Source organism: Procambarus clarkii, chromosome 92 (genome assembly GCF_040958095.1).
Source record: "Procambarus clarkii isolate CNS0578487 chromosome 92, FALCON_Pclarkii_2.0, whole genome shotgun sequence".
In the NCBI taxonomy this organism is placed as follows: domain Eukaryota; kingdom Metazoa; phylum Arthropoda; class Malacostraca; order Decapoda; family Cambaridae; genus Procambarus; species Procambarus clarkii.
The window spans coordinates 3,430,170-3,442,986 of NC_091241.1; the positions used below are offsets into that span (position 1 = coordinate 3,430,170).

General features: G+C 40.4%; 1 protein-coding gene across 4 annotated transcripts in view; it reads left to right on the forward strand.

The window, feature by feature from the left end:
* Window positions 1-8,306, forward strand: part of LOC123775167 (uncharacterized) — a 48,837-nt gene extending 40,531 nt beyond the window's left edge. For all 4 annotated transcript variants that reach the window (XM_045770108.2, XM_045770109.2, XM_045770111.2 and 1 more), the window contains exon 10: window positions 5,461-8,306. In XM_045770108.2, coding sequence (XP_045626064.1) covers window positions 5,461-6,771 — 1,311 coding nt within the window. In that variant the 3' untranslated portion in view covers window positions 6,772-8,306. The remainder of the gene's footprint in view (window positions 1-5,460) is intronic.
* The last annotated feature ends 4,511 nt before the right edge of the window (window positions 8,307-12,817 follow it).

Below are 12,817 nucleotides of genomic sequence, written 5' to 3' on the forward strand. Positions count from 1 at the left end.
CATCAGTAGAAGTTGGACATGCAGTTGAGTCGAAGAGATGTAAGGAGGTTCTTGTTCCCTGTACGGGTGGTTGACAATTGGAATGCATTGAAGAGAGAGATTGTTGAAGCCAATTCCAGCCACAAGTTTTAAAATATATGATGAAAATGTTAAGATTGGGAAGGGTTAATAGTGCACCAGGTATGAACAGCTAGGAGGCAGGGCATAAAGATCTCACGCCCTTGTAGTCACTGATAGGTAAGCCCTGAGTACTGCTCAAGACTGTTTTCCCATTTCAGAGGAAATAAACTAGTCCACAAAAAGATCCTCATGGGGGAGATAAAACATGGAGCACAAGATTTGTGAACACTCCAGACAAATACTTCCAGTGGCAACATATCAAGGTGTAAACAAGAGAAAGTGGAAGTATCAGCTTCCAAGAAGAGAGAAAGTACCAGCTACTCTAGACCTGGTGTTTACCCAAAATGGTGATGATGTAGAGAAAAAATAGATATTACTAAGAGCCAGTGGTATGCATTATTGTATTTGATTACTATGTAGAACAGAAAGAGATTTGAAAAACAGGAGAAGGAGCAAGAGAGAATAATGAAGAAGAAACTACAGGTGGACTAGTATTGAACCACCACCTGCAGGAGGTTCAATGGTAGACTGAACCAGAAGTGAAGTCAGCATGAGATGATGGAACTTATAATACAGACATGCACAGAAACAATGAAACAGTTTATGTCCCTGAGGAGGAAAGTGGGCTAAAGGAGAATAGCAAACCCATGTTTCAACAGAGAGTATATGGCAGAAAGGAGAAGTAGAAAAGGCATATAAAAAAGTATATTGACATGGTTACAGAGGCAAATAGCGGGGCACTAAAGAGGGCCAGGAAAGAGAGTGCAAGGGAGGATAACAGAACAGTAGTTTGAGAATGACATTGCAGTAAAAGCAAAGAGCCAATCTAAGCTGTTGCACAGCCATTTACGAGAGGGAATCAATGGTACAAGACCAGGTGGTTAGACTGCAGGGACAGGGAGGAACATTCTCGGAGAATGACAGAGAAGTGTGTGGAGAATGACAAAGAAGTGTGTGAAGAACTCGACAAGATGTTTCAGGAGGTCATCACACCGGAATCAGATTGGTGTCCAAGTAGGGGGCAAACTGGCAAGCAGAAACAGTAGACAGAATTGAAGTTAATCTAAAAAATGGTAAAAAGATATATGAAGCAACTGGATGTAACAAAAGCAGACCCAATATACACATACAATGGCACCTCGACTTACGATGGCCCCCGACTTACAATAATTTCGAGTTACGATGTAAATTTGATCGAAAAATGCGACTCAACTTACGATGCTTAGTGACGATTACGCCTATAAGAAATTACGTTTTTGTGGTGATTTTTTGCTTTTTGAACATAAAACTGATTATTATATATCACGCCATGGGTCCCAAGAAAGTCAGTGGTAAGGTTCAACCTAAGAAAATAGTTGTGAGTTGAGGCAGTAGAGGATGTCCCTTCTTGATTAAGAAAATGTGTGAAGTATAGGAAGAACTGCAAAGTTTTGTTGAAAAAACTCACCCAGATAAAGCTGTAGCAGGCCGTTGCATTGACCTTTTAAATGACAATGTAATGTCTTACTACAGACAAGTGTTAAAACGTAGTGAAAAACAAGTGTTTTTAGACAGATTCTTAGTAAGACAAACAAGCAGTGAGCCACAAGCAGGTCCAAGTGGTATGCAAGCAAAACATGCCAGAGAGTGTATCCCAGAAAAGTCATCACTGCCTGATGTTATAATGGAAGGGGGACTCCCAAATAGTAACACCTCTCCTCCTCCCCCCTCATCACCATCTTCCATACACCATCAAGAGTCCTCCATAAAAGTAAGATAAACATATGTACTGTATTGTAGTTAGAGAAAAAAATTGTATTCAGTATAAAATGTATTTGTAAGTTAATATTTTGGAGGATGGGGAACGAATTAATTCAATTCTCTTTATTTCTTATGGGAAAAATCGCTTCGACTTACGGTATTTCGACTTACGATCCGTCTCTGGGAACAGATTAGCATCGTAAGTCAAGGCCCCACTGTATACAGATATCAAATGAACAATACAGACCCAATATACATATATCAAATGAACAAATCCACAATGGTTTGTGGATGAACCTTCATCCACAAGAATGAGGGTTTGAACCTACGCACGGGATGTTTCCAGCTGCACCATAGTCAACTGTGCCACGACATGGTTAAACACATTGCAACCTGGAGTGCTACTGCCCTCACAATATATCCTAGTGAGGGCAGTAGCACTCTATGTTGCAATTCTTTTAACCATGTTGTGACACAGTTGACTATGGTGCAGCTGGGAACATCCCATGCGTAGGTTTGAACCCTCATCACGGCCCTTGTGGATTTGTTCAGACCCAATATCATCATGGGTACTGAAGAAAGCTGCAGAAATCTTGTGTAACCCATTAACCGTGGTGTTCAGCTTAACACTATAGAGATGGGATAGCTACTGGAAATCTGGAAAAGAGCAAATGTAATTTCAATATTCAGGAAAGGGAATAGATATGGAACTTTAAACTAGAGACCAGTGTCAATAACATGCATTCCATTAAAGGTTCTAGAAAAAGTCATCAGAAAAATTATTGTAGAACATTTAGGGAGTAAATTTTATAACAGAGCCACAACACATCTTCAGAGAGCGACAATCACAATTAAAAAACTTACTTGGATTGATTTATAACAGCCTTCTTGTAGCACCCTACAGTCCTGACTCCAGCTCTTACTCTCCTCATTAGCTTTGCATCCTTCACAAACATCGAGAAGTACGAGTTTATTCCCTCTGCGAGGTCATTTACATAAATTAAAATGGCAATGGTCCTCGGACAGAGCCCTGTGAAACACCACTTTCCACTCCTCTCCAGCCTGACATATCCTCTTTGACTACGACTCTTTGTTTCCTGTCAGTAAAATACTCCCATATCCAATCCAGTGCCATTCCTGTTATCCTTACTTATCTTTCCATTTTATGTATTAGGACGAGAATCGGAAGTTTCTATGTCTGGATTTTTCAGAGAATCTGGAAAATGGGTATCTGGATAATAATGGGTTCCACTGTACTATACACAAAATTACACCAACTCATTTCTCCAAACTGGACACACTTACTTATAACCATGAATGGATACAAGTTGAAAAAGTTGTAAGCTAGGATGGAAATTATTTATTTAAACACTAGGATTATCTAAAGTAATTACCTAAGTGTAGTTACAGGATGAGAGCTACACTCGTGGTGTCCCGTCCTCCCAGTACTCTTTATCGTATAACACTTTGAAACTACAGTACTGACGGTTTTGGCTTCCACCACCACCTCACTTTGCTTGTTCCAACCGTCTACCTTTCTGTTTGCAAAAGAAAGCTTTCAAATATTTTTTGGCACCTTTGTTTCCTTAGCTTGAATCTGTTGTCTTCTTGTTCTTGAAGTTGCTGGTCTCAGGAATTCCTTTGTCAGTTTGGTCAATTCCTGTTAGTATTTTGTAAGTGGTGATCATATCTCTTTTTCTTTTTATCTTCTAGTTTTGGCATCTTTAATGCCTCTAGCCTCTTCTCGTAACTCTTCCTTTTTCAGTTCCAAAAGACATTTTGTAGCATGTGTTTGCACCTTTTCCAGTTTGTTTATGTGCTTTTTGAGATGTGGGCACCATTCACATGCCGCATATTCCAATTTTTGTCTCACAAAAGTCATGAACAGTTTTAGTATTTCAGCATCCATGTAATTAAAAGCAAGTCTGAAGTTGGAAAGTGACGCATATGCTCCTCTCACAATGATCTTTGTGTTCCTCTGGTAACAGTTTATTATCGAAAAAAACACCCCTAGGTTTCGTTCTTTATTAAGAGTTCATTAATTCCTTTCCACATAATTTGTAAGTTGTGTGTTGTCTATTTTCTCAGATTCCACATCCCATGACATAGCATTTATTCACATTGAATCCCATTTGCCACTTGTTGCTCCAAGCACTTATTTTATAAAGATCAACTTGAAGGGCATTACAATCGTCTGCATTTCCTATCTTCCCCAGTATCTTAGCATCATCCACAAAAATGTTCATATAATTCTGTATTCTTTCTGGCAGATAGTTTATGTAGACGATGAACATAACTGGTGCATGAACTGAACCCTGTGGTACTCCGCTAGTAACACTCCTCCAGTCAGAAACATTGTCTCTGATTACTGCCCTCAGCTGTCTGTCAGAAAATATTTCATCCATGTCAAAAGGCTCCCTGTCACCCCTCCAGCATGTTTCAGTTTCCAGAACAACCTCTTGTGTGGGACTCTGTCAAAAGCTTATTTTTTTTAGGTCCAGATAGACACAGTCAACCCAACTATCTTTCCTGTAGTATCTCTGTGACTCTATTATAAAAACTAAGTAGACTTGTTACGCAGGATCTTCCTGTTTGAAAACCATACTGTCTGTCTGTTATGTCATTACTCTCTCTGAGTTCAACCCATTTGGTTTTAACTATTTTAACTATAATTTATAGGGTCTTCTCGGGTACCATTTTTATAGATTGGAATTATGTTTGCTTTTTTCCATATACAATACTAAGATTCCTGTGCACAAGGATTTCAAGATATATTACTTGGAGTAGAATGCTCAGCTCAGTTGCACATTCTCATAGTACTCAAGGTGAAACTCCATCTGGTCCAACTGCTTTATTTCTTCCTAGACCCTTGAGTAATTTTTCAACTTCATCTTCAGATACTTCTATGTATTTTATGGTGTGCTGTGGAATTGGCATTGGGTCCGACTCACTGAAATCCTTATTTCAGAGAGGATTCCAAAGACTTCCAAAGACGGAGTCCAAAGAGATTCCAATGGACTGTTCATTTAGCATTTCACACGTTTCTTTTTCATTCTGAGTAATCCTGTTTATTCTGTTCTCAATCTCTGGATTTTATCCTTTACACAGCTTGCTTTAATGAATTTATAGAAAAGGCCTGGAACTATTTTACATTTGTCCACTATCCCTTTCTCAAAGTTTTTCTGCCTCTCTCCTCACTGCTGTCTAATTGTTTCTTGCTTCCTTGTAGTGCTGGTGTGTTTGAGGGTTTGGCCTCTTCCTATTTCGTACCCATTTTCTTGTTTTTTACTCTCTGGCCTTCTCACGATTTCTGCTAAACCAGTCCTGTTTTCTGGTTCTGCCTCTGTTTTGGTATGAATGTTTGTGTGCCTTTATCATATATTTCACAAAATTTGGCATACATCTCATTTACTTCCTTGCCTAGCAACAAGTCTATCCAATTAAATTCATTAAAGAATTTGCTAAGTTCCCCATAGTGTCCTCTCTTGAAATCAAGTTTATCAACTGTTTCATTGTCCCCATTCTCATCCCTAAGTGTAGCGTTTGAATGTTTTATGAATGCAGTGCATTTATTTATGTGTGTATTTGATTTATTTTCAGGTTCATTCTTACAGTTCAATAATCTCAACGCAATTCAGTCAGTGTGCTGCAGTAACAGCCATCAACAATGCAACAGAAGCCATTGTCATAAAGTTGAAACAGTCTGCTTTGGATGCAGTATTGGCTTCCATAGGATTTAGGAATGACGAAGCTTTTGCCATGGCCTCGTCTTTAGAGGAGCATGCCTTGTATGGGAATAATGCAAATGTCCTCCTCCTCTACATGCTGTCAGACCTACTGTCTACCAGAATGATGCAGTTAAGTGTTAGTCCAATTAGTCCACTTAGTCCTAGCCAGCAACCTCCGATGTCTGCTTCCAGCCCCATGCAACCTAACATGGCTCCCTCTGTAGCGTCCAATAGTGTTCTTGAAGATAGCCTTGGCCACAGCCTCGGCCTCAGTCCTGGTAAATTAAACGAACTGAAGAGCTATGAAATAAGTAAATTAAATGAGCTGAAAAGCCACGAAATGAGTAATGTAAATGTAGAGCACATTTTACAGATGACTGAGGCAATAGAAGCTGGGTCATTGTTAGGTTCTAATGATGGCATGTCTGTTATGTCTGCAGGAGCCACAGCTATAGGATCAAGTCATATGGGATCCGCCCTATCTTTAGGGTTGACGAATCTTTCCTTACTGGCCTCTGAAACTTCAGAAAATGGGAAAGATGAACTTGAGTCATTAACGGATAAGAAAGAACCAATACCAGTTTCATATGTCGATGCAGCAAAAAAGCCAGCTAAGCCCACGCCGCCACCTGAAACCCCACCAAAAATGCCGATGCTGAAGCCACTATCACCAGTAGGTAGACCCGGAAAATTTCCTCACTGCTGGATGATTTTATCCATTAATGGAATTTTAGCAGGTCGCATTATATTTGAACTTCGCCCTGATAAAGCACCAAGAATGTGTGATAATTTTGTTGCACTTTGCACTAATAGAAGTGGGTATGGATATAAAGGTACTCATTTTTTCAAGAGTGGAGAAGGCTTCCTTGCTGGGGGGGACGTGGAGAACGATGATGGGACCGGTGGATACTCTGCCTTTGAAAAGAGCACATTTGAGGCTGATCTCTGTCCATTAAAGGATGAGGTTGGCATGGTGAGATTCAAGGGCATTGGCACTAGTGATAATGGTCGAGGTATGATTGGCTCACAGTTCATGATATGGTGTGGGGATAGGGAATTTAAGAAGTTCTCCTATAGCCTTGTGTTTGGCAAAGTAGTGGATGGACTAGACGTTGCCAAGAAGGCTGCAGCAATTAATGTCCATCGAGTGTCTGTTAAAGTTGAAGATTGTGGTGCAATCTAACTACAGTCTCGTTTATAATATATTTGTATAATCAGTATGTCCGAGCTTTTGTATTCACGGTTTAATTATCAATATTAAAGATAAGAACAGTATAAGGATTGCAGTTCAAGCATTTAATTTTTCTAGAAGTGCCTTACCGTGTGCCTTTTATGTGGCATCACATGTTTCCAGTTTTCCTTTTTTTAATAATCTTAAAAAATCTCTCTGAATTAATGTGAAGAAACATGTTCACTTGTTAAAGATCCTAAAAGTGCTGTCAAGAAATGTATTTAGATGTTATTGCAGCACCTGAGTGAAGAGACAGTTTGACATTTCTTGTACAGTATATCCAATGGGAGAGCTACGTTTAATTAAATGTATAAATAATTTGTGTATGGATGCTTTAAGAATAGTTGTCACTAAGACAAAACTATACTCCTGAAAAAACTGCGTCCATTAAGGATTAAGATTTTTCCCCCCTTTTTTTTAATGCGTGGATAACAATAATAATTAACCGTTGTCAATATAAAAATAATTGCGAATACATTTAAGGAAACTGTGTACCTAAGTTAATTGCTGTCCACCATTCACTTAATTATCTTTCGTGTAATTGACCCATCTCGGTATAGAGCTCAACGCATGGTAAGACAACAGTCCCAGAGTTCAAATGGACTACACTAATATAAACCTATCACTCGGTAGTACATGTTGGATCTAGCAGTGCACACAGCACGACACAAGAGTTGAAACTGTTGATTGTACATGTATCTTGTATAATGAAGCTGTCAAGGTTTGGTTTCACCAGGTTTTATATAGAAAATAGTTTGCAAAGTTATTAAGTTTGAAGGAAGTTATTCCATGCTTGTTAAATTGTGGCCGTACCACTTGCAGCCTAGTGTGGATACCTCCTGCTACGTTGATTCAGAATGTTGTTCCCTCGGTGAATGTAAATCTTATTGAAGTGTCTGTGTTGCTGCCTTTAGCACCATTGCACACTTTCTCTTGATTCTTTTTGTGGAACTGCAATAATTTGCTCAATATTTTGTATCTCATGTAGGCACACTTAAACGACACTTATGACCTTTATCTTAATTGTACAATCACCAAAGCATTATCTTCAAATTCAGTTGAGCAATAAGGGGCCAAGCTGTGGGATAAACATTGTCATGCTATCTATATCTCCCCTAAACCTGGTGTTCAACTTTAGGAATAAGGGGCCAAATCCTAATATAATTTTTGTTCTATGGTACTTACATATCTTCTCGACTTTTAATCTTACAATATCTACAGCTATCGAATGTTGTCAGATTATGGATAGGTGTTGTGTTTGGCTATATAAAAATCCACATAATTTGTCCAGGTGTGTAATTATAATTCTGAATTCCTTTATAGCTGTATTGAATGCACTTTTAATATCATTGGTTTCTTTTTCTTTTTTCTCAATTTTTCCATACAAATTTGATAGCGAAGGGTTATGTGTAAACTTCATCGTTCCGAAATATTGTAATCAATCGATTTTTTTTTACAAGTAAATAAATACGATGCATGCATCTTAATTTGAGTTCTCACTACGTTTTCCTTGCATTTGGTAAATATTGCACTCGGTCATAGAATGAAAATGGTTGCAAAGCCAACTGGTAAGGTACAGTACACAATCCAAGAATAATCACGTTAAAATCCCATTGCAATAGACCTACGGCCATACTGCAGTCACAGACTCGACACCCAATACTGTAGTTTTAGTGGTACATATGTATATTTTAGATTAAATTTTTGTGTCATTGTGTTGTGTTCTTTGCAGTAAAGCAAATTATGAAAAGCTTCTATGTAGCCATGATGTGTCAACACTGGACTTTGTGGCCATGATGTGTCAACACCGGACATTGTGGCCATGATGTGTCAACACTGGACATTGTGGCCATGATGTGTCAACACTGGACATTGTGGCCGTGATGTGTCAACACTGGACATTGTGGCCATGATGTGTCAACACCGGACATTGTGGCCATGATGTGTCAACACTGGACATTGTGGCCATGATGTGTCAACACTGGACATTGTGGCCATGATGTATCAACACTGGACATTGTGGCCATGATGTGTCAACACTGGACTTTGTGGCCATGATGTGTCAACACCGGACATTGTGGCCATGATGTGTCAACACTGGACATTGTGGCCGTGATGTGTCAACACTGGACATTGTGGCCGTGATGTGTCAACACTGGACATTGTGGCCATGATGTGTCAACACTGGACTTTGTGGCCATGATGTGTCAACACCGGACATTGTGGCCATGATGTGTCAACACTGGACATTGTGGCCATGATGTGTCATCACTGGACATTGTGGCCATGATGTGTCAACACTGGACATTGTGGCCATGATGTGTCAACACCGGACATTGTGGCCGTGATGTGTCAACACCGGACATTGTGGCCATGATGTGTCAACACTGGACATTGTGGCCATGATGTGTCAACACTAGACATTGTGGCCATGATGTGTCAACACCGGACATTGTGGCCATGATGTGTCAACACCGGACATTGTGGCCATGATGTGTCAACACTGGACATTGTGGCCATGATGTGTCAACACCGGACATTGTGGCCATGATGTGTCAACACCGGACATTGTGGCCATGATGTGTCAACACTGGACATTGTGGCCATGATGTGTCAACACTGGACATTGTGGCCATGATGTGTCAACACTGGACATTGTGGCCATGATGTGTCAACACTGGACTTTGTGGCCATGATGTGTCAACACCGGACATTGTGGCCATGATGTGTGAACACTGGACATTGTGGCCGTGATGTGTCAACACTGGACATTGTGGCCATGATGTGTCAACACTGGACTTTGAGGCCATGATGTGTCAACACCGGACATTGTGGCCATGATGTGTCAACACTGGACATTGTGGCCATGATGTGTCAACACTGGACATTGTGGCCATGATGTGTCAACACTGGACATTGTGGCCATGATGTGTCAACACCGGACATTGTGGCCGTGATGTGTCAACACCGGACATTGTGGCCATGATGTGTCAACACTGGACATTGTGGCCATGATGTGTCAACACTAGACATTGTGGCCATGATGTGTCAACACCGGACATTGTGGCCATGATGTGTCAACACTGGACATTGTGGCCATGATGTGTCAACACCGGACATTGTGGCCATGATGTGTCAACACTGGACATTGTGGCCATGATGTGTCAACACTGGACATTGTGGCCATGATGTGTCAACACTAGACATTGTGGCCATGATGTGTCAACACTAGACATTGTGGCCATGATGTGTCAACACTAGACATTGTGGCCATGATGTGTCAACACTAGACATTGTGGCCATGATGTGTCAACACTAGACATTGTGGCCATGATGTGTCAACACTGGACATTGTGGCCATGATGTGTCAACACTGGACATTGTGGCCATGATGTGTCAACACTGGACATTGTGGCCATGATGTGTCAACACCGGACATTGTGGCCGTGATGTGTCAACACCGGACATTGTGGCCATGATGTGTCAACACTGGACATTGTGGCCATGATGTGTCAACACTAGACATTGTGGCCATGATGTGTCAACACCGGACATTGTGGCCATGATGTGTCAACACCGGACATTGTGGCCATGATGTGTCAACACTGGACATTGTGGCCATGATGTGTCAACACTGGACATTGTGGCCATGATGTGTCAACTCTAGACATTGTGGCCATGATGTGTCAACACTGGACATTGTGGCCATGATGTGTCAACACTGGACATTGTGGCCATGATGTGTCAACACTGGACATTGTGACCATGATGTGTCAACACTAGACATTGTGGCCATGATGTGTCAACACTAGACATTGTGGCCATGATGTGTCAACACTAGACATTGTGGCCATGATGTGTCAACACTAGACATTGTGGCCATGATGTGTCAACACTAGACATTGTGGCCATGATGTGTCAACACTAGACATTGTGGCCATGATGTGTCAACACTGGACATTGTGGCCATGATGTGTCAACACTAGACATTGTGGCCATGATGTGTCAACACTAGACATTGTGGCCATGATGTGTCAACACTAGACATTGTGGCCATGATGTGTCAACACTAGACATTGTGGCCATGATGTGTCAACACTAGACATTGTGGCCATGATGTGTCAACACTGGACATTGTGGCCATGATGTGTCAACACTAGACATTGTGGCCATGATGTGTCAACACTAGACATTGTGGCCATGATGTGTCAACACTAGACATTGTGGCCATGATGTGTCAACACTAGACATTGTGGCCATGATGTGTCAACACTGGACATTGTGGCCATGATGTGTCAACACTGGACATTGTGGCCATGATGTGTCAACACTAGACATTGTGGCCATGATGTGTCAACACTGGACATTGTGGCCATGATGTGTCAACACTGGACATTGAAGATAGACTACCAGTATGTTATTAAACAAAATCAGTATTTACAGTTAACTGTAGTCATCATTAAAGAGTGTGCAGCTTGGAACAATTCTGGCCTGAGTAAGGGATTAGTATGAAAATTGACACAATGCAGTCAGCAGTATGAGAATCATTTTGCCAGTTACTGATAATCATGCATGGTATATACAGATTGGTATAGTATGTGATTATGGACTGGTATAGTGTGTGATCATGGACTGGTATAGTGTGTGATCATGGACTAGTATAGTGTGTGATCATGGACTGGTATAGTGTGTGATCATGGACTGGTATAGTGTGTGATCATGGACTGGTATAGTGTGTGATCATGGACTGGTATAGTGTGTGATCATGGACTGGTATAGTGTGTGATCATGGACTGGTATAGTGTGTGATCATGGACTGGTATAGTGTGTGATCATGGACTGGAATAGTGTGTGATCATGGACTGGTATAGTGTGTGATCATGGACTGGTATAGTGTGTGATCATGGTACTGGTATAGTGTGTGATCATGGTCTTGTATGATGTGTGATCATGGACTGGTATAGTGTGTGATCATGGACTGGTATAGTGTGATCATAGACTGGTATAGTGTGTGATCATAGACTGGTATAGTGTGATCATAGACTTGTATAGTGTGTGATCATAGACTGGTATAGTGTGTGATCATAGACTGGTATAGTGTGTGTTCATAGACTGGTATAGTGTGTGATCATAGACTGGTATAGTGTGTGATCATAGACTTGGTATAGTGTGTGATCATGGTCTTGGATGATGTGTGATCATGATCTGGTATAGTGTGTTCTCACAGTAATAAATGTTTCTCAAATACTTTGTTTGAGCATGACTTTCAAGATACAAGTATTGACAAGTGTTTATCATAAGTATTAATAGCATGTTTACCACTGTTCTGTGCAGTAGTACACTTGTACACTCGCCAAAGTGCAATCTTTATGCAACGAATGAAAGCTTAAAACTGTGAACAAAACTTCAGTGTGTTTGTTATCATACATAGAAAAATAAATAGTGACTTCAGAGAAACTAAAAATAACATGGCTGAATAATTAGCCCATTCTCTCAAGTGGTCATGTCACAAAAATGGTGTATTAAATTGCCCGAACCTAACCTAATGAAGGATCCATGAAAATGGGACAGACAGTCAATTTTGAGAGCCACTTTGATTTATTGTACATCATATTTTGGGGCGTTGTCAAAATGAGATGTTCTATTCAAGAGGACAGTTTGGAAAAATAACCCAGTCCTCACATATGAAATAGAAATGGTGATCTTTCAGGTCCCTCCTGAACCTTACTAAGTCATAACATGACTTGATAAAAGGTCCAAAATGGACAAAAATGTGTCACTTAATACAATTTTGCTTATCTGACATGGGTTATAAATACAAGATGTTGAAAACTTCCACATTTTCTGTACAGAGATACAGACTGTACAGAGATTTCTGTACAGACCTTGAAACCTGCATCAAAGCAACAATTTTTTTTTTTGTATAATGTGTGTGTGGGGCAAGATGGAATATTAGTGTGTGTGTGTGTGTGTGGGGGGGGGTGTTCTAGTAGATAGC